Source organism: Apodemus sylvaticus, chromosome 9, assembly GCF_947179515.1.
Source record: "Apodemus sylvaticus chromosome 9, mApoSyl1.1, whole genome shotgun sequence".
NCBI lineage: Eukaryota > Metazoa > Chordata > Mammalia > Rodentia > Muridae > Apodemus > Apodemus sylvaticus.
Genome location: NC_067480.1, coordinates 80895123 through 80917322, shown reverse-complemented (window position 1 = coordinate 80917322; position 22200 = coordinate 80895123). Strand labels below are relative to the sequence as shown.

Genomic DNA, 22200 nt, shown 5'->3' with positions numbered 1-22200 from the left:
GAAGGAAGATGCTACAATGGGGAAAGTGTTGGTTCCTGAACCAACCTCCAGGTCTAACTCATCTGGAACCTGGAACCCATCTCCGGTTTGGCTACGGACAGGGGGCTGACTGGTGCTGGATGGGTGACTCAGCTGCAGAGGGGAGATCTGCAGAGAGGAACTTCCGGTCAGTCTTTCTCAAAAGACCCCGCCCAGCCCGCCCAGCCTGCATGGTGACTGTCTAATCGAGGTCTACACCATATCTGTATTGATTTGTTAGTAAGGCTTGAAATAAAACACCGTCGACAGGGTCGCCCTGGGACTCCCGGTAAATGTCTGCTCACGTTTCTTTTCCTAAGGGCACACCTTGTTCTGAGGGACACAAAGGACAGAGGGTAACAAAACAGGAGCTGAACTGTGCACACGCACATCCCCGTGTGTGTGGATGGCAGAGACCTGGGCCACCCCAGCCTTGTCTGCTCCATACTTTTGTGCCCCATGTGCCACCAAGTGCCACCCTACCCTGCTTCCCTGTCTGCAGCACCCAGAGCCTGCTGTAGCAGACACTCTTTGGCCTGCCTCTTTCTGCCATTGCTGAAGTGGTGCTGCCTGCGAGACAAACCGACCTGCTCAGAGGTCCTTCTGAGTGGGCAGCTCTTCCGAACTGTCCTGCTCAGAGCACTTGTCCCTCTGGTCTCCAATCATCCCTTCCTTCCTTCTCCGTGTCCGGAACCCTTTGTACCGAGGGACTCCATGCTGCATGGGTGAAGACGCGGCCCCTGGTGCCTGGCAGGACAGCCCAGGTGAGTGTGAGCTGACACACTCAGGGACTCAGACCTGTCTTAAGTTTGTCTACACACACACACACACACACACACACACAGCCCCAGCAAACTGGCATTGTGTTCACCCTAGGACTAAGACAGTTTAGGGTAGAGTCTGGGGCAGGGGCCATGGCTAATGTAGGTCATTACAAAAGACACTGAGAGGATATCAAGAAGATTGCCCTCTTCCTGCAGGACCGAGAGAGAGCCTCTTCTATATTTCCTAGTTCAGACAAAGCCCTCGTCTACTATGGAGCAAAGATCTTTGGAGGCTAAGGGAAATCAGGGACATGTCATTTTCCAGGTGACCTCCTACCTGGTGTCCCATCCACCCAAGTGTGACTTGATCTATCCCTGCCCGCTCCACCTACCCCGTGTCCAACTGTACCCTCCTCCTACCTCCTAAAGGCCAAGTCCCCGAGTCCCCCCCTCAGCCTGCCTCTCTCCAGCCAGGTTGCTTCAGGGTCCCTCGGGCTCTCAGTTCATATCATGTCCCTTAGACCCCCAAAACTTTGCCCACCAGCGGTTCCTTAAACCCCTCTCTCAGCTCTCTGCCTGCGGGCCAAAGCAAGCCTACCTCTGCCGCTCTCCGGGCATCGGTGAATTGCTATCTAGGATCATGTCCTGGGTCCAGAAACCGACCTGTCCCATTCTTTCCTCTCTGGATGCCCCACCATAGGCCAGTACCTGACTCCAATCTATGGGGCCAGACCCTCGCCATACTTTCTAGGTCCCCTCTACGCCTCACAGATGCCCTTTCACAGAGCAGCCCTGCTGAGGAAGGCAGGCTTCATCAGGAGGCCTTTGACACGACACCCTGAACCCCTGTATCCAAACTTACCTCCTCTCCTGCAGCTCTACCCGACCATCAGCAGCTGTAGACAGCCTCTCCGACTCTGGGCTGTTGACCCTCCGGTAGCGTAGAGACCGCACTGGGGTTGTTGGGGAGTCTGGGGGGGCACGCACTGGGGAACTGGGGACCCCTACTCCTCGACTCTGCTCTTCCTCCACACAGGGGGTCTGCCGAAGAGAGGACGCTGTGAGCTGGGGTGGACAAGCTGGCTGTGGGTGAGAGGCTTTCTCAAGGTGAGAGACATGGGGCAGGGGGTGGGAGTCAGGGTGGGCGGGGCCTGGGCGGGGCCCACGCCTGGGAACCCCGGGTGGGGAAGGCAGCCCACACCCTTCCCTTCCACAGGATGCTCTTACCTTGCCAATGTTGATGCGCAGCTTGTTGCGGTTGACATCTGTCTCCTCCCACAGGTCAGCCTCAGGACCTCCAGGGTGGGGGACGAGGTGGGGACCAGGGCCCAAGCCCTCTGGAGGCCTTCCAGGCAGGATTGGGGGTGCGTTCTCCTGGTCACTCAGGTGCTCTCCCTGCAGTACATCCTCAGTGTTCTCACGAAGCAGGTCCCCGGGCACCGGTGTCACATTGACCACTCTGGGGAGGCCAGGGAGAATCATGGGTAAGGCTTGCAGGGGTCAGGGTTAGGGGACCCACCCGAGAGGCTTGCAGGGGTCAGGGTTAGGGGACCCACCTCGGAGGCTTCCTTTCTCCCTAGCTCCTTTACTGTCTGCTAGCACAAACCCTGGGGCCATCTTCAGAGTGGGCACAGAAGAGGCCCACTGCCATCCCTGGCCCACAAGGCTTCTGAGACCAGACCATCCTCAAGGTGGCAGGGGCTATGAGGAGATGTGGCCAGCAGGGACTGGCACATGCCCACTGAGCCCCGCTTTTTCAGATCTGTGGGTTTCTAAGTCCTTGCTACAGTCCACTGTCCGGGTCGATCTTCCTTTAGAACCCAGAACAAGTCTAAAAAGACTCCTTTGAACTGTTTCTGTAAACCTCTTAAAAAGAGATTTATTTATGTTTTATGTATATGAGTGCTTTCCCTGTATGTGTGTGTACATGTGTATGTGTGTGAGAGTGAGTGTGTGTGGTGTCTGAAAAAAAACCAGAAGAGAGCAATCAGATCCCTTAGGACTGGAGTTACAGACAACTGTGGATAGCAGTGTGGCGCTGGGACTTGAACCCTGATCCTCTGCAGGAGCAGCCCGTGTTCTTACCTGCTGAGCCACACTCCAGCCCATCTTTTAACTCTTTAGATAATTCCTTTCCTTTCTGGGTTTTTTGTTTTGTTTGTTTATCTTTGTGTACATATACACAAGTGTACAGGGCACAGTACGCCCATGGAGATCAGATGACAACCTCAGCTGTTGATTCTTCCCATATCAAGGCTTAGTTCTGCAGTGTGTGTGTGTGTGTGTGTGTGTGTGTGTACACACACACACGTGTGGAGGCTTGGGGTTGATGTGGGTGTCTTCTACAGCTCTTCACCTTGCTTTTGCTTCTGTTCATTTGTTTGCTTTGTGTTTTGAGGCAGGATCTCACTATGGTGCCCTGGCTGGTCTGGAACTTGCTCAGCAGACCAGGCTGGCCTCAAACTCCTAGAGATCTGCTGCCCCTGCCTCCTGAGTGCAGGGCCCAGAGGGGTACCCCAGGATGCACTAAGCTAAGGTTCCCTCATGCACCAGGCAAGCTGACCTGCAAGCTTCCAGGGGTCTCTCTGCTTGTGCTTCCCATGTCACCCAGAAACACAAAGATTACAGAGACCTACTACTGTGAACCCCTTATGCAGGCTCTGGGGACCTGAACTCAGGACCTTGTGCTTAGATAGCAAATGCTCTTTCCATGGAGCCTTATCTCAAGCCCCTTCCTGTTTTTAAAACCAGGTCTTCCTATGTAGCTCAGGCTAGTAACAAACGAATGCTCCTCCTGCCTTATCCCTCTACTGCTGGAATGACAGACAGAAACACCATCACGCCAGGCTTCCCTCTGCAGCCTCATCACAAAACTGGGCCACCGCAGTATGCCCGCAATTTCTGTGGCATCTCCTTCCTAAAGATGGCCCTGGATTGGGTGTGGTGTGATGCCTAATCTTGGCCATCAGCATCTGGAATCTTGGTTGACTACATCTGGAATTAACTAAAACCCAAATGGCTAAAGGCACGTTGTGAGGGATATTTTTTTTCTCAGTTAAATCATTTAAAGGGGGAAAGAGCCACTTCTAATCTTGATATCTGAGAGGGAAGATACACCTTTGATCCAGATCTTTTGAAGTCAAAAAATCCACACCTTCCGCCGGCAGCCTATGTAAAGGGGCAGGGATGAAGGAAGCTTTCTCTCTTCGCCTGCTTCTTCTCCCTAGCAGATCCATTCCTCCTCTGGCATGACAGCCTACTTCAACTCTCTGGTGTATCTCAAAGAGCAGTTGAGGCATCCAGCCTCATGGACTGAACAACTACTAATTCTTGGATCTTTCACTGATAGGCAGCCATTGTTGGACTAGATGGACCACAGTCTGTAAGCCAGTCTAATAAATCTCCTTCTACATAGATATAAATTGATTCTGTAAGTTCTGTCCTCTGGAGAACCCTGACTAATACAGGTGGGAGCCCTTCTGAGGCAGGATCCTCCCCAGGTCCTCCTCTATGCACCTCACGTGGTTTAGAAACTCCTGGCTACATTGTTGCAAACACCATGAGGTCCTCTGAGGACAGGGGTTAACGTTTCCCTGAGCCCCCGTGGTGTTTAGATGGTATGAGACATGTTCATTATTTACAATGAGAGACCGTGGAGATCAAGTCATTTCACCCAGGGTTTCTTCCTTAATGAAAAGCTCTAAGTGAAGAGGATATCTACTCCATTCTCAGATTCCAGGTAGGGCTGGGGTGGATTATCTCAAAAATCCAGGACTCTGCTGTCCAGCATGAGGAGTAGGAGACACCCCAGTGGGAGGAGAGGGCTGGCTTCTCAGGGTCCCTGGCCACCCCACCCACCATAATGCCCTCGCTCAGACTCACCCAAACATGGCTGCAGTCTGCCGTGTGTTCTGCTGGGGCGGGGTGGAGGTGCTCGTGGACAGGAGAGCATCAGTGCCCGCCTTCTCCCAGTCAAAGGCCTCGTTCTCGGCAATGCCTCGTTCCTTCATGCTGTTCTCAAACACCGACATGATCAGCTGCAGGGGATGGGGAGGGCAGGGGGACAGAGAGGTGACCCCAGGGCTAGAGGTGGAAGAGACAATATCTGAAGATGCAGGGGGAGGGGGAGGGGAGGCTTCCAGGTCAGGGACGGCCCTAGAGGGGACACTGGAAGGAGAGGCGCACACTGATTTTAAATGAAAACATAACACAAAGCAGTATGCAAATTATCGTCTTGGATTAAGTCCTGCCAGATGGATCCTAGTCCTCTGAGACCTGCCCCTCCCTCGATGACAGTCTCCAGAGCCTTTAGCCATTTCTGTCATCTTGACAGGCACATCAGTAGCTTGGAACCACTGGGGTTTCCTCACACTATCTCCTCTCCTCGGGCAACTGGCTCTGGTGGGCTCCTCTCCCACGGTCTTCCCCTGCCCCCATGGTCCTCCCCTGCTCCCACGGTCCTCCCCTGCCCCCATGGTCCTCCCCTGCCCCCATGGTCCTCCCCTGCCCCCATGGTCCTCCCCTGCTCCCACGGTCCTCCCCTGACCCCACGGCCCTCCCCTGCTCCCACGGCCCTCCCCTGCCCCCACGGTCCTCCCCTGCCCCCACGGCCCTCCCCTGCTCCCACGGTCCTCCCCTGCCCCGGACTGCTCTCCCATGTGGCTTCTGGCTCATCGCTGGGCACAGAGCATCCTTCTTGCAACACTTCCATGGCTCTCTTCCAACTCTACACCTCTAGCAGTCACTGCAGGACTGGGCATGGAGGTATCATAGCTGTGTGGACCAGGACTCCACAAGGCTGAGCCAGGACAAGGAGTGGGGTGTCAGCCCGACCAGCAGCTGGGATGCTGCGTTCAACAGGTATTAGGTGGCTACCAGATCTCCGAGGAGCCTGGGCTAGCCAGTGTTGGAGCCCGGGGCAGGCACTCCACTGACAGGACCCGCTTGTTTTGGTGTCTGCTGTGTGATGGACATGGCCCGATTCCCTACTGTCTCCTCAGAGTGGCTTCCTGGCTAACACTGACAGCATGTCTCTCCGTGCTCCACTGTCAGTAGGTCCCGTGGGTGCTGTGATGAAGCCAATGGAGAGCAGTAGATCTAGAGTCAGTTCAGTGGTCCCTCTCCAGAGTGGCGGATGTGAGGGCGGTACCGTGAGATGGTTGAGAAGTGGAAAATTCCTGTCACCTGGCCATGTACAACTTCAGTGTGTGGTGACGCTGGCCTGGCCATAGACAATTATGTGCGATACATAATACTGTGTTTGAATTAGGTGTGTGTGTGTGTGTGTGTGTGTGCACGTGTGTGAGTATGTGTGTGAGTGCAGGTGCCTGTGGGTTCCAGAAGATGGTGTCAGGTCTTCTGGAGATGGAGCTGCATATTTGGTTGTGAAATTCCTGGCATGGGTGCTGGGAACTGAACTTGGGTGCAGGTCAGCACTTGCTGTTGATCACAGAAGCATTTCTCTAGCCTTAATTTTGTTGTTGTTGAGACAGGGTCTCTCTATGTAGCCCAGGTTGCGCTCACACTCACGGCCCTCCTGCCTCTGCCTTCTGAGCTCTGGCACTGTAGCTGTGCACCACCACACGGGTGGGGCAACAGTATTTTTTCCAATCACTATTTCAGAGCATGCAACCTCTACTGCAACAACAACAAAAAAATTAGTTTCTTGAGGTTGGCTCCATTAGTAGAATGTTTGTTTGCCTAGCACATAGAATGTTCTGGGTCCAGTCTCAGGCCCAGTGGAACACCAGTGGCACATGGCTATAATCTCTGCTCTTAGGATGTAGAGGCAGGAGGATGAGAAGTTCAAGGTTATCTTCAGCTACATAGTCAGTTTGAGGACAGCTGGTCTACATAAGACCCTGTCTCATAAAAACCAACAGAAAGTGTAATTTGCTAAGCATGCTGTGTTAGGCCAGGGGAGTCTTCTGTTTACTCTGTCTCCTGTCTGAGCCATTATCTCTTGAGTTTGATCTAATCTCTTCTAGTCCGGCCACACTGAAGGACAGGGTGTGAAGGGGAGGGCCCGTCCTGGCTCAGGAAGTGAACTCTACAATGGTCAGACAGTGACATGTTAAGGACAGATTTCTTAGTCTGTAACCTGTCACTAAGTGACACGTGGCTGTCTCTGAGCACAGCCACAATGTCTAACCTCAGTGTTCCCATCTATGAACCAAGAACAAACACCCGAGTGAGCCTCCTGCAGAACTCTGCTGTCTAATCTAGTATTGTGAGCCTTAGAGGCTCCTTTGCTTTGTTTGTTTGGTTGGTTGGTTTTTGAAGACATTTTCTCTGGCAGTCCTGGAACTCACTCACTCTGTAGACCAACTGGCTTGGAACTCACAGAGATCCACCTATCTCTGCCTCCTGAGTACTGGGGTTAAAGACAAGAGCCTCCCAGGCCACGCCTACTCCAGCTACATCATAGTCCTCAAAAGCTCCTTTATTTTTTCTTTTACTTTTACTTTAGGTTTTTTTTTTTTAAAACAGGGTCTCCCTAAATCCCAGATGCCCTGGAACACTATGCAGAACAGAGACTAGGCTGTCCTCAAACTCACAGAGACATCTGCTTGCCCCTGCCCTCAAGTCCAAAATTAAAGGTGTGCTGTGACCATGCCCTGCCTCAGATCCTTATTTTGAAGCTTGAATTCCCTAACACAGCACTGATACTAGGAAGGGCAGCTTTTGTGAAATCAGCACAGTGACTACGGTTTGCAAGGGCAAGAACAGGTTGGTACAGTTAGAAGACCAAGGGGGCAGACTCAGGGGCTATCTTGAAGTATGCCAGGCTGTGGGGGGAGGGGGGAAGCCACAGCTGGAGGGTCAGCCACTCCCAGGGGTGCCCAGGCTGGGGGGTCACACCTGGTAATCGGGCTTGGTGAAGTAGTCCAGGCTGGCGATGTGGTCCAGGAAGAGATGGAACTCGGACGGCATGTGCTTCAGCAGCAGCCGGTGCTCGTACTTCTCCTTGATCATCCCCACCTGCTCCTGCGGGGCAAGGGGACAGGGGATAGGGGACAGGGCACGGGGCACAGGACACAGGGACAGGGCACAGGGACAGGGTATAGGGGACAGAGCACAGGCACAGGGCACGGGGACAGGGCACAGGGTACAGGGCCAGGGGATAGGGGACAGGGCACAGGGACAGGGGATAGGGGACAGGCACAGGGGACAGGGGACAGGGATAGGGGATAGGGGACAGGGCACAGGGACAGGGGACAGGGCACAGGGACAGGGGATAGGGGACAGGCACAGGGGACAGGGGACAGGGATAGGGGATATGGGGACAGGGCACAGGGACAGGGGACAGGGCACAGGGACAGGGGATAGGGGACAGGCACAGGGGACAGAGGACAGGGATAGGGGATAGGGGACAGGGCACAGGGACAGGGGACATGGCACAGGGACAGGGGACAGGGCACAGGGACAGGGGATAGGGGACAGGGCACGGGCACAGGGGACAGGGCATGGGGACAGGGGATAGGGGACAGGGCACAGGGCACAGGGGACAGGGCATGGGGACAGGGGACAGGGCACAGGGACAGGGGATAGGGGACAGGGCACAGGCACAGGGGACAGGGGACAGGGCACGGGGACAGGGGATAGGGGACAGGGCACAGGGCACAGGGGCACAGGTCACGGGGACAGGGGATAGGGGACAGGGCACAGGGGCACAGGGCACGGGGACAGGGGATAGGGGACAGGGCACAGGGGACAGGGCACAGGGGCTAGAGCCGGGCTGCTCTACTCTCTGCCTTCTCCACCCAGCTATGGGGACCTCACCTTGTCCTTGATCTTCCTCCAGGGCAGCTGGCCCACAGCAAACTCCACCAGCATGTAGAAGAGGGACCACAGGTCGTCATGGCGGCCCATCTCCTGGGAGGGAAGGGGGGAGTCACCGGGAGCTCTCGAGTCCTCCCCTGGGGATAGATGGTGGACCCTTTTCTGGGAGGCTTCTGTCAGAGAGTCCTGATCACTGGACCCGTATAGACAACACTGGGGTCTCTCTGAAGCTGTGGCCCATCCTATACCTTAGCATACACAGAACACCACAGTAAAAAGTTCTGATTAGGGACCTGGAGAGATGACTCAGCGGTTAAGAGCACTGGCTGCTCTTCCAGAGGTCCTGAGTTCAATTCCCAGCAGCCACATGGTGGCTCACAACCATCTGTAATGAGATCTGATGCCCTCTTCTGGCATGCATGCATGCATGAAGGAAGAACACTGTATACTAAATAAATAAATAAATCTTTAAAAAAAAAAGTTCTGACAATGTTTTGTCCGTTTCCCAGGGATTTTCAGTGGAAGGAGAGATGACAGAGGCCCAGGGCTGCAGCTGAAGCCCTGTTCTTTTCCCCACCTCAGCACCCACAGCCTGCTCATTGGCCGACTTTTTCTTTCTGCCCTCAGCCCTTAGCTCGGGCTGTGTTGCTCGCTTACCCTGTTCTTGTGAGCATTGACCGAGGCGTAGCGGACTGTCCCCCGGAAGCCGGCCACATTCCGAGGCTGCAGAGAAGAGACCACACCTCAGCCACACTGTCGACCACCACCACCCGGCCTAACTGGCTACCTCACCCTGATACCCAGGAGCCCAGGCAGGAGAGCTGGCCAGGCTGTCACCCCAGGGCTGGATGCACTGACACTGAAGGACAGACAGGCCTGCTGAGGTGGCTACAAAGAATGAGGTACCCCATACCAGAGCGTGGGGAGAGGCCGGCCACCCTAGTGCCCAGTGGTACTCACAGGCCGGACATCCCCAGTGGTGTTGGTGTACTGCCGGGCCAGCCCAAAGTCCAACATGTAGCATTTTCTGTAGGTGGAGGGCAGCCGGCCCATGGCGAAGTTGGACTGTGGGAAGACAGCGGCCGTGAGCCGGGGTCCAGCACCTCAAGCGTCACTACGGAACTGCTTTGCCTGTGCTGAAGGGCGCCCCGCTCGTGAACTCTCACGTGTACCCAGTCACACGAGCATGGCCGACTGTGGCATCTCGACAACAGAGCACGTGTGACTATCCTCAAGCTAGAGATACAGAATTTGGGTGGCGTCCAAGGCTGACGGGGCCTCTCTGAATCTCAGAACTGGACAGGACCAGCTTTGAGCTCTGCCCCGTCCTGCTCTAAAGTCCTCAGCTCCCCAGCGGGCAGTGGGGTCAGAGTGGCCCTGCTAGAAATGAGCTGCCCTGTACCCTTCTTGCTGTGTGTCGTTGGGGCCATTTACCCTGCCCCTCCCCCCACCCCGTTCCTCTTCTTACCCTTTTATTCCTTTATTATCTTTCTTTACTTTTATTTATTTGTTTTGATTTTTTCAAGACAGGATTTCTCTGTGTAGCCCTGGCTGTCCTTAAACTCACTCTGTAGACCAGGTTGGCCTCCAACTTATAGAGATCCACCTGCTTCCTGCCTGAGTGCTGGGATTAAAAGTGTGCGCCACCCCAACTCCGCCCACGCCCCAGGCCTTTTCTTTCTTCTTCTTCTTTTTTTTTTTTTAAGGATTTTACTTTGTCTAGCACCAAGATACCACAGAAAGTTAGGTGTCCTCTCCTGACCTCATCACCTCTGGACTGAAGAACCTCACAGGGTCACAGCTGAGAGAGTGACAGACGGAGAGCTGTCACTCAGCCTGGGGTGGCCAAGAGTGAGAAAGAGGGGCTGTGGCTCGGTGCAGATCAAGTGGTGTTCTCAGGCTCAACCACGGCAGGGGAGAAGCGAGGACCTAGAGACCACTGGAGCACTCAGGGAGCACTCGGGGAGCACTCAGGCGCACTGCTCACCGGCTTGATGTCACGATGCAAGAAGCCCACGGAGTGAATGGCTTCAATGGACTCCAGGATCTGCTTGCCCAGCCGCAGTGTGGTGCTCAGTGTGAAAGTGCCCCTCGGCTGGCTGCGGCGCAGGTCGGCCAGGTTCCGGCCCTGCGGGGTGAGCGGGATGGGTGGGAAGGGGAAGACGCATCTCAGCCACACTGACCACCCAGCCTTGCCCCACAGTGTACCCATCCCACCAGGGACGGATTCCCCACCACCACATGCCCCACCCACACTGCGCTCCAGCTCTTGGGCAGAGGCAAGGGGGTGGAGCCCAAGGACGCACCTGGAGCTGCATCACCACATAGTTAAACTTCTCGTTCCTGCCACAGCCAATGAACCTGCACACATGGTCCTTCCCTGGAGGACACAAACACAGGGGCCTCCCCAGTCCCACTCGTTCCTCCTCAGCAGCCAGCCAGGCTCTGGTGCGCTCTCTCTCTCTCTCTCTCTCTCTGTCTCTGTCTCTCTGTGTCTGTCCACCTGTCTGTCTGTCTCTGTCTCTCTGTCTCTCAGTGTCTGTCTGTCTCTGTCTCTGTTGAGCTCTCTGTGAATGTGTGTCTCTGTATGTCTGTGTTTCTGTCTGTCTCTGTATGTGTATCTCTGTCTCATCTGTCTGACTGTCTCTATCTCTGTGTCTGTCTCTGTTTCTCTCTGTGTGTCTGTCTCTCTGTCTGTTTCTCTCTGCACATATATCTGTCTGTCTATATGTGTGTGTCTGTCTCTGTTTCTCTGTGTCTGTTTGTCTCTCTGTGTGTGTGTGTCTGTTTCTCTCTGCATGTCTGTCTGTCTATATGTGTGTGTGTGTCTGTCTGTCTGTCTGTCTCTCTCTCTCTCACACACACACACACACACAGACACACACACACACTTGCTGTCTGTGGCATGGCATGTATGTACACCATACCCAGTCCACCTAGCTCTTCCATGGGTTCTAAGAATCTGAACTTCAGAACTCCTCCTGCTTGCAAGGCAAGGGCTTCAGTCTTGGAGCCACCGGCCACCCCTCTGGCACACTTGAGCCACGCCCCCAGCTCTGGCTCCAGGAATGTCTGTTATAGCCCCCCAGCTCCCTGCCCGGAGCCCCACCTCCTTCCCGACACTCTGGCTCAACTGCCCATGATCCACTTCACCCTGCCTCCACTAGCCCAGGGCCTCCCCGCTCTCCAGCGTGCTGGTCCCATCTTTTACATCTTTGCTCCACCCTCCTCCTTCCCACGCCCAGACCCAGGGTGGTACCTTGAAGCTTTTTGAGCACAGCCACCTCCATCTTGAGGACCTGCTTAGGCTGTTGGGCTGACTCCACCTTGAGAGCCACGTTCTCCCTGGTCAGCAGGTCCATAGCCTCGTAGATCTCACCGAAGCCCCCGCCCCCGATCTTTTTCAGCTGTGGGTGGGGGGAGAGTGGTGCTCAGGAATCAAACAGGACAGCTCCTCAACCCACCTCCACCGACTGTGTCCTCCACTGCTGGGCGGTGCGCCAGTGCCCACTCCTCTCCTCTGAAACAGACAGCTCAGCCCAGAAGCACAGATCCCTTCCAACACACAGCTCCAGACAGATATCTGAATAGGAGCAGAAGATAAAAGACACCTGGCTTCGATCAGACATGGAGACAGCCCGAATGACACAGGGTTCTAAAGAGCCTGCCATCTTTTCTTTTCTGAAAGGAGAGCATGGCCAAGGATGTCACTTGGTGACTAGAGTGCTTGCTTAGCACACACAAAGCCCAGGTTCAATCCCCAGAGCCACCCCCACCAGGCATGGTGGTACACACCTATCATCCTCAGCGCTGGGGAAGAAGGCAGAGGCCAAAAGATAGAAGTTCAATACCAGCCTGGGCTTCATAGCAAGCACTAGCCTTGGGTATTTGAGACCCTGCCTCCAGAGAAAGGATGGGAGGGAAGAAGAAAGGGGACGCATGGGTAAGACCTTAGCAGGGGAAGGCACTTGCTGCCAAGCCTGACATCCAGAGTTCGATTCCCCAAGGCCCACATGATAGGAGAGACCTGGCTTTCCAAGTTATCCTCTGACATCCACACACATGCTGTGACACACAAAGCCATGTCACACATCAATAAATGTCAGAAATAATAACAATAAAGGACAGGAGAGAAGCCAGAGCTTCCTGAGCCCAGAGTTTCTTGAGCCAAGGAGTGAAGGAAGGAAAGAGAAACTGGGAACCTTCCTCCTCTGGATGGAAGCTAGTCGGGCAACCTTAGAACCAGGCGGGAGCAGACCCAGACTCCAGCCTGTTGTCCTGGGATAGCTCTAACCATGGAGACAGTAACCTCCTCCACATCCTTTTACAGCTTGCTGTGTGTGAGCACAGAAGACAGGGTAGGCGAGTGAGGGACTCACAGATACCGCCAGTTTCCCAGGCTTCACCGCACAGGTGAGGAAACTCACCTTCCTCCCTACAGTGCACCGAGGGAAAGTCACACGGCACAGGGCCTGAAACCCCTGGCTGGGTCCCAGCTAGAAAATAACTGGGGGCAGAACCTTCTGGTGTAGAACCCATGAGGTTGCAGGACATTGCTGATGCACAAGCCATCAGAAAGAATCCCTGCAGGCGGGGTCTTCCCCAGCATCTACCCTCCCAACTTCCAGCAGCCCAGCCTCTCCACAGGCCTCCCCCACGCCCCCCAGAACGGAGTCTACTTCTTTTGCTACTTGTCCTATACCCCCAGAGCAGGGGTCTAGTCACCTGCTCGCATCTAGCATTCATCTTCTCCTTCTGCCCGCCCTGTGATGAAGGGCATACTTTCCACTGGCCACAGTGACCCTCACATTTTGGGGGATTCCCTGAAAGCATTTTAACTTGTTTTCAGATCAGAAGATAGTTATCAGCTTTTAGATAAAAGAGAAAAAAGCCTCAGTCTAGAATATGAATATATGACTCTCTCCATACCAATGCAGTCATAAAATGCAATTGTTAATGCCCTGTTATAGGAGATATCATCCTAGCAGAAGTGTCCAGGGCTTGTGAATGTCACAAGGCCGATCTGCTCGGAGCTCCCTTGACAGAACACCCTTCAAAGGCTTTGCAGGCCTCATTTCTCCTCTCCTTCTGTATGTTTTAGTAATCCCAGCCCCTAAACCAGAGAAGCTACACCACCGGAGAGTCACAGTTTATTTGGAATGGACACCCTGTTGGCCCCACTCTGGACAGCCTAGAGTAATCTAAGTCTCTTAAACTTTTGTTTTGTTTTGTTTTTGTTTTTGTTTTTGTTTTTGTTTTTTTGGGGGAGTTGGTTTTTTTGAGACAGGGTTTCTCTGTATAGCCCTGGCTGTCCTGAACTCACTCTGTAGACCAGGCTGGCCTCGAACTCAGAAATCTGCCTGCCTCTACCTCCCAGAGTCCTGGGATTACAGGCATGTGTCACCACCGCCCGGCTTTTTGTTTTTTGTTTTGTTTGGTTGTTTTTTGTTTTGTTTGGCTTGGTTTTTTTTTTTTTTTTTTAGCCTTTGGGTTTTTTTGTTTTGTTTTGTTTTCTATTCAATAACAGAAAATCAGTTTGGAATGAGTCCTCAGGACCTGTCAGCCCTAAGGCCCCAAGTCTCCGATGGGCTGATCTTGCTGACGGTGTTGGTGCCACAGACAGACCAGACCCTGTCTTCTGATCCTGGGAACTTAGCAGGTTAGCTAATCACACCTGTGAAGCCGGGCTGTGCTGGAAATTGCCGTAGGTGCTCCATCAGTTCCTGACCTAACCCACCGGAGGCATTTTTACATACTCAGACCAAGAAAGGCACAGAAGAAACACTGATAAACACTATTACTACTGTTGTTTGCTATGCTGGTTGCAAGGACCCACCCCCCCCACCCCCGTGAACAACTTACTATTTTTACTTTTCTAAGGACAAAGACATTTTCATCCTAGTATGCTGGCCCTTGTTTCTCCTGGCTGCAGCCCATCTCTGGTCCAGGATTCCTGGTTCCGTCAACCCTACCCCTCCCTGAAAATGGCTGCATAGGCTACCTAGTCTCCCAAGGCCTTCAGGGAACAGACAGGAGACAGTCCTAAGGAAAGTCCAGGCCTGACATACATGCGCCCCTCCCCTCCAGCTCCCTCGCCATTTCCTTCACAAAGCACAACAAGGTCTTAGTCTAAACGCAGTGTGGGTCAACAGTCCTTTTCTTGCCTCTCAGTACAAATGTTATTCAGCCTCCCATCTGCCAGACTTGAAGCTCATGTGCCAGGGACCAGGGGGTCTTAAAGGAGCGGTTCTCACTTTGCCAAGCACCCCTTCCTTCTATGGCTGCCCCGGATCCTCTTGTCTTTCTGTTCAGCTATTCTCTCTCTCCCTCTCTCTCTCTCTCTGAGGATGCCCCCCTTTCAGGGGCCCTAAGAGTCTCTTCTTTAACACCCTCACTCCCAATTCTTGAAAATGCTACCACTTTGCCTCTCTCCCTGGACCTCTAAGGGACCTAGCAGCCAGCCGGAGGACTGTTGCCATGGAGATCTGCCTGCACCCAGGCCCCACCCTCCCTCTCCAATCCAGCACCCTTAGTGAGCTGAGCTCCCCACACCAAAGGACACAGACACGCACACGCGAACACCACGACTGCACACGGTCTGTGGTTCTCTCTTCCTGTCCGCATGCCCTTTTCCGTGAGACCCACAGTCGCACACACTTTTCCCACACTACACTAGCCCGCATTATCCCACCCTACAATAAAGAGGACACTAGGGTGCTCTGAAGCAACGAGGGGAAAGCTTTAGACGGAGGCTGACGGACAGTAAACCGGGTTCCCTAGACACAACCACCACTCCAATCCTAAGAGGGGCCCCTCTCATCCATACTCCCCAAAGGAAGAGACTGGGACTACAACTCCCAACAGGCCAAGGAGCCTGAAGTCCCGAGTTAGAGAAACAAGGCACGCTGGGAGATGGAGTCTCAGTGTGTTGCACCTGCCGCAGGAACCCGGGAAGGGAGGAGGGTGGATGGAGAAGATGGAGTGCGGATGCGGTGGGAGCATCCTGCAGGGCATCTTTCCCCAGACCCAAGCTTTTCCGTCCTCTGCGGAAGCCGAGGAACACATGCTCACTCAGTGTCCTTCCCCAAGGTGCGGCAAAGAAGGAGCCCCTCCCCCAACGCCCTCCTCCGCACCCGGGGCTCTGCAGGAGTTGCTCCGGCTGGACTGGACCAGCACGACCTAGCCCGGGAAGGGTTGAGAGGGAGCTGGTTTGGAAAGGGGTAATGGGAGAATGTGCGGGCAAAAATAGCCTTTAAGCAAGCATACAAATAAGCTCGGGGACACCTTGCACTTATGGTAAGGGCTCCAAGGGCACCAGTCTTAGAGTCTCCAGATCTCTTCTTCTCCCTTCCCAGACCTCCCCTCCTCTGCCCGCTAGGTCACTCACCACCTTCCAGCGATCTTTGACCACGTAGTTGGCCGGCAGGATGTCGGCCTGCTCCCCTCCCCCACTCATGTTGGTTTCGTCCTTAAGAGCAGCCGCTAGGCACTGCATCCGCCAGCCGGAGGGAGGGGTGCCCGCAGGGCCTGCCCTTGGGGGGCCATCTACCTGGGGGAGTGAGGAGGGGCAGTGAATGCCTGGATGCCACCCTAGACCACCCGACAGCTCGAAAGGGAACCCCATCCTGCTGGCAGGCACCCTTCCTGAGCCCACTGGGCAGATGCTCCAGAAGTTATTGGGGAAAATATGCTTGGTGATGGGGGTCAGTAGAAGAGAGAGTTATAAACCACAAACAGGAGGTGTGAAAACAAAATCAGCAGCAGGACACACACGATGAAAACAGGAGAGGGCAGTGATAAGTGAGTAAGTCAATGGGGGAACCGCTTACCATAGAGATATTCCAAACTAATGAGGGAAGGTGTGTTAGCCAGCCGGCATCCTAGCCTGAGACCCAAGAATGACTAGCCTGAGTCACTCTACCTGCTGAGTAGGGTAAGCCATGGGAAACCCCACATCAGAGTGGCCAGCCAGCCAAGCAGAGAGATGTGAGTGTCAAGAAAAAATGATGACACTCACGGTAGCCCCTAGAGGGTGGTGTGTAGGCAGGTGGCCTGTTGAGAGGCACACACTACACTCAGTGGGAGCTGACCCCGCTGGCTGCCATAGGACCGGGGAAGCCAGGGTGTGTGCCAACCGTGAACACAAGCTGTGGATTTCGGAGGGATGGAATCCCAGTGGTTACTCCACAGTGGCCAAGGTAGACTGAACTGAGGAAGAGGAGAGTGGTGGGTGCTGTCTGAGGGAATGTAGACTCTTCCTTTACCATAGGTCTGGGTAGGCGGGATGAGGAAAGCTCTGAGCAGCCCTCTCTAGGTCTGTCAGGATTCCGCCAGAAGGAGTGCAGCTTCTATTGGGCTTAGGTGGCTACTGGAGACAGTATCCCAACCACAAGACCCACTAAAACACACGTTATCTAAAGAAATGTGTATGTGTGTACATCTGTGTGTCTGGGCCTCTGTTTGTGTGCCCCTCTGTGTGAGTGTATGTTCGTGTGCACGTGTGTATGGAAAGGACCAGAAGAGATGAATTTGTGCTGAGCCCACACAGGATTTGGAACCAGCATCCTTTCTTTTCATCTTTCCTCTAGAGATACCTTATGTTCTCTCTGCCCCGCTCCAACCATGATCCTGGAGACCCACACACAGGATTGGAGGAAGCCAGGCCAGGGACTGGGTGTAAGAGAGAAGGAAAGAAGGTGGGAAGGCATGAGCCTGACTCTCCTTGGGATGGCTAACTTCTTAAGACTTGTATCTAGATATCCTGATAAGGGCAAGGTGGTTTGCGAGGGCACTGAGACAGCCTTCACCAGGTCACTGGGGTACCGCAGGGCATAGGATGAGAAAACATTTCCACAAGGAAAGACACTGTAACTCTTTATAGCTTTGTTGTGAAATGACTGAACTGAGTCTTCCCCTCCGATCCTTACAGAGCCAGGCTCTGGGGTAGCAGGAGTTTGGAAGGCGCTAGGGGCATGAGGAAGATGGAAAGAGATGGAGTGTAGCTCTGGACTCTAGGTCAGGGACAAGACTGAGGCAGCTGGCCACGGTGCCACACACCTGGGATCCCAGCACTCTGGAGGTAGAGGCGGAATGATGAGGGACTCAGAACTAGCCTTGGCTACACACCAAGTTCAAAGACAGCCTGGTCTACAAGATACCCTGACTATAAACAAGAAAAACAATTTAAACAAAAAAAGACTGGAGAAGCAATGGAATTTATGTGCAGGAGACCTTAAATGGAACCAATTGTAGCTTCATCTGTAGTGTGCAAGAGGCCATGGGTCCCAGCCCCAGCACAGCGGGGAGGGGAGTTAGGTTCCGGCTGGGGAGGAAGCTCACTGGTTGATATATACCTAGCATGTTCAAGGCTCCAGTTTCAACTCCCAACATAATTTTTTAAAAAATTAATAAAAGGGGGGCTGGAGGTCTCCCAAGCCCATGGTGCACCATGGTATGCGTATACCCTCTACCCACAAGATAAATAAAATGTGATCAAAAGTGGGGGTGGGGGATGAGAAATAGCTCAGTGGTAGAGCCCTTGTTAACAAGAAGTACAAGAGTACAAGGCCCTACCTTTGGTACCCAGTACTGAAAAGAAGAAGAAAGAAGAAAGAAGAAAGAAGAAAGAAGAAAGAAGAAAGAAGAAGAAGAAGAAGAAGAAGAAGAAGAAGAAGAAGAAGAAGAAGAAGAAGACACATTTACAGCTCTGCAGGTGGATGAGAAGCAATGTGTGCTGTTCACACTTTGTACGTGGGGAAATCTTAAAGGAATGGGTGAGGAGAGAAAAGTAGGACCCGGTCATCCTGTCTACCTCCCTTCCCAGGGGATGCTTCAGAGAAGCCCACTTAGCCCAGACTCGTGTGTGTGTGTGTGTGTGTGTGTGTGTGTGTGTGTGTGTATAGGCATGGCTGTGTGCATGCATGAGAATGTGGGCCAAGTGTGGAGAGCAAGCTAAGTGCTTCGGAGCTCCTCGTGGTGCATCTAGCAGAAGAGTTGATGTGCAAGCTATTCAAGGCGTGAGGCCGGTAAGTGTGGGAATCTCAGAGGCCAGGTAAGGAGAGGTGAAACCACGGGGAACAGGAGAACCGAGGTCTGGAGGAGAGTGCAGCGTGCAGGGCAAGTCGGAGTGCCAGGATGAGGGGAGGAGGGCGTAGGTAAGTAAGACAAGAGACCGGAGGAGATCATGGTGGCAGGGACAGTGACAGGACCACGGGAGGGGCTTTCTGGGCACAGCTGGGAAGTAAAAGAGGAGGCTGGTGGGATGAAGGGAGGACTGAGGGCGGAAGAGGGGGTCTGGAGACATCTGAACGACCTGTCATAGGTGACAGGAGGGAAATCATAGAGATGAGGGACGCGGGTCCGGGGAGGGTGGGTCCGTGCGGGGGCTGGGAGCAGCTCCAGGCCTCAGGCTGTGGCCCAGGCAGTGTAGGCCAGCGTCCGGGCTCCTAGCGGCGGTGGCGGCGCCCGCTGCGGGACCGGAGCTGAGCCCTGGGAGGTGAGCCCGGCGGGAGGCCCGATGTACCCCGGGAAGGACCCCCGGTCCACCCTCCCGGCCCCGCCCCGCCTCACCTGCTCGGTGTCCGCTGCGGCTGCGGCTGCGGCTGCGGCGGCGGTGAAGGCAGCGGCGCGGGGCGGCGCATCCCCCCGGGGCCGGGGCGGGGCGGGGGCGGCTCAGTGCGGCGCTGGGCGGCCCACTCCCTCCGGCGGCGGCGGTGGCGGCGGCCTCCCGACCCCGACCATCCCGGCCCGGCCCGGCCCGGCCCCGATCCTCCTCGGGCGACGGCGGCGGCGACGGCGGCAGCAGCAGCGGAGTGGGGAGCTGCCCACAATGCACTGCGCCGCCAGCATCAGCACCAGCCCTGACATCACTGCCCCACCGCCCTGGCCCTTACATCACTGCCGTTTTTTTTTTTTTTCCTGACATCATGTTCCACTCTGCCCCCCTGGACCCTGCCTGGGAACTCTCCTATAATCCCGTTACAGCTACAAGGTTCTCTTAACTGATCTATGCTGCACAGGCTTACCTTCCATACCTGTTCCCAGAAAGCTCTCTTGTCTCCATCACTTTTTATCGCCGCCGCCCCCCCCTGCAGAATATCCCCTCTACTCCTCGCCTGACCCCACTCACCTCACCTGATCTCCGGTTCCATTCTCCTCATAGCCACCGCGCTTCCCTCTTCAACCTGTACCCGCCCTTCCCAGACGGCTCAATCACAGTGTCCCCTAACCCATCCCACATCTGGACATCCCACATCTGTAACCCTCCTTGCCGTCTCTCCTGGTTTACCTTCTCTTTATTTGGCCCTTTCTTCCAACTGTTGACAGACTCAGTCACTGTTTCTTATTGCTTACCAAATAAGATACACACTCTTTACTGTGACATTAAAAACTCTCTCCAACATGTGCCCATAAGGCCTTTACTCTCCTGACAGATGGGGATTACTCAATATTCTCTGAATATACTCTGTGCTTTGCCTCTCTCGGTTCCTTCCCTGTTGCTTATACCCTCAACAAATGCACAGGGAGCATCTTCAGTAACAACAGTAGCAGCAGCAGGTACACCTGACAGACACATTAACTTACAGAGTCTCTGAGTACCCTAGGAAGAAAGATCACTTACTGTGCAAACTTAAAGACCCACATTTGGGACCTAGCACCAGAGTCAAAGGCCAGGAGCTGTGGTGGGTGTCTCTAGAGCCAGCATGGGGAAGACAGTCAAGTCCTCAGAGCTTGTTGTTGGTCAATCTAGCTCTGGGATCAGTGAAAGAAGAGACCCTATCACAAAGCAATAAAGAGGAGAACACACACACACACACACAGAGAGAGAGAGAGAGAGAGAGAGAGAGAGAGAGAGAGAGAGAGAGAGAGAGAGAGCTGGTGAGATAACTTGATGGGATAAAAGTTCTATTCATAGAACGCACGGACACAGCCTGCCATGCACAGGTCCACACTCATATGTACAAATCATGCACACACATGACATAGCAGTAATAACACATTTTAAAGGGAAAACGAAACATTTTCAGGAAAGCAGATGCCACTGAGATCACTGTGTTTTTTCTTTTTTTAAGATTTTATTTATTATTATATCTAAGTACACTATAGCTGTCTTCAGACACACCAGAAGAGGGCATCAGATCTCATTATGGATGGTTGTGAGCCACCATGTGGGTGCTAGGATTTGAACGCATGACCTTCGGAAGAGCAGTCAATGCTCTTAACTGCTGAGCCATCTCTCCTGCCCCCAGAGATCACTGTGTTAATCGAGTAAGCGGACTCAAAAAGGCAAACAAATACTTCACGTTCTCTGTCAAATGAGGCAGGACCCGGTCTGGCAGTGTAGGAGGGAGCCTGAGGCCAAACCAGGGACTAAGGTGGAAGAAGAGAAGCAAGTCCCAAAGGTTGCCCTCTGACCTCCATACATGTTCCATGGCGTGGAAGCACATGTGCATGCTCACACGCACATGTGAAAATATTTCTAAAATTGTGTATGTCGTGGAGCTAGAAAGCAGTCCATGACAGAGGTGGAAGAGATTCTAAGGGATCCGGGGAGCAGAGAGGGTGATGGAGTGGGTGTATGTGATAAGGAAAGAGAGGGAATTGGAGGGAGCCAGGCAGTGGGAGACGGTGAGGGCAGTGGGGCAGATACCAAGCAAGAACAAAATATTGTCACACATACATGCACAAAAGCGACGTCATGCGATCTCTCCCTTCATATGCTAACCTTTAATAAGAAACGGCGCGGCAGAGACACAGCTGGCCAGATGCTCGCTACCCAAGCAAGAGAACTAGAGATTCATCACATTCAACCCCCACATGAAAGGCAAAACAAAGCTAGATCTACAGTGTGGGCTGGAATGCCAGAGCTGCTGCAGTGACAGGAGGGCCCCTGGGGTTTACGGACTAGCGGACTAGCTAGTCTAACCAAAGGAGACGCTCTCTTAAATAAGATGGAGAGCCGTTGAGGAAGACGCCTGATCATATCAACCTCTGGCCTCTACAAGAGAGCATACACACACACACACACAGAGAGAGAGAGAGAGAGAGAGAGAGAGGGAGAGAGAGAGAGACAGACAGACAGACAGACACAGAGACACAGAGAGAGGGAGACAGAGACAGACACACAGACAGGTACACAGATACACAGACAGAATGAGAAATAAAAGAAAAAAAGTCTAGGCCAGTAGGCTTTACTCCCAGCACCCAAAAGGCAGAGGCAGGTGGATCTCTCTGAGTTGGAGGTCGGCTGGTCTACAGAGTGAGTTCCAGGACATCCACGGCTACACAGAGAAACCCTGTCCTGAAAACCCACAACAAAAAAGTCTTCTATATCTTGTGGGGTGGGGCCGGGATGCAGCTCAGGTGGTGGGGAGCCTGCTTCGCAAGCGCCAGGCTATGGTTCTACTTAATATGTTCAATTTTTCTTGTAACTTTCAAAATATGAAATAGTTACAGTAACTTCTTTAATGTACTTGTTTGTTAACTTCATTGTCTGAGTGATTTCTGGGTAATTTAATTTTAACTAATCTTCTGAGCCTGGGTCATGTTTTTCTGTTTATTTCCATACTTAGCATTTTATCAACATTAAAAAAAAATTTTTAAATACAAAAGAAAACAAATCTCCCAAATTTTGTGC

The 22200-nt window shown here is 53.6% G+C and overlaps 1 protein-coding gene across 1 annotated transcript in view; it reads right to left on the bottom strand.

Moving 5' to 3' along the window:
- Positions 1-16059, bottom strand: part of Ttbk1 (tau tubulin kinase 1) — a 41811-nt gene extending 25752 nt beyond the window's left edge. The window contains exons 1-11 of the mRNA XM_052193362.1: positions 15952-16059; positions 11824-11971; positions 10871-10944; positions 10552-10692; positions 9525-9629; positions 9222-9287; positions 8565-8657; positions 7644-7769; positions 4665-4819; positions 2010-2241; positions 1645-1823 (exon numbers count right to left, since the gene is read on the bottom strand). Coding sequence (XP_052049322.1) covers positions 1645-1823; positions 2010-2241; positions 4665-4819; positions 7644-7769; positions 8565-8657; positions 9222-9287; positions 9525-9629; positions 10552-10692; positions 10871-10944; positions 11824-11971; positions 15952-16059 — 1427 coding nt within the window. The remainder of the gene's footprint in view (positions 1-1644; positions 1824-2009; positions 2242-4664; positions 4820-7643; positions 7770-8564; positions 8658-9221; positions 9288-9524; positions 9630-10551; positions 10693-10870; positions 10945-11823; positions 11972-15951) is intronic.
- Positions 16060-22200: the final 6141 nt, after the last annotated feature.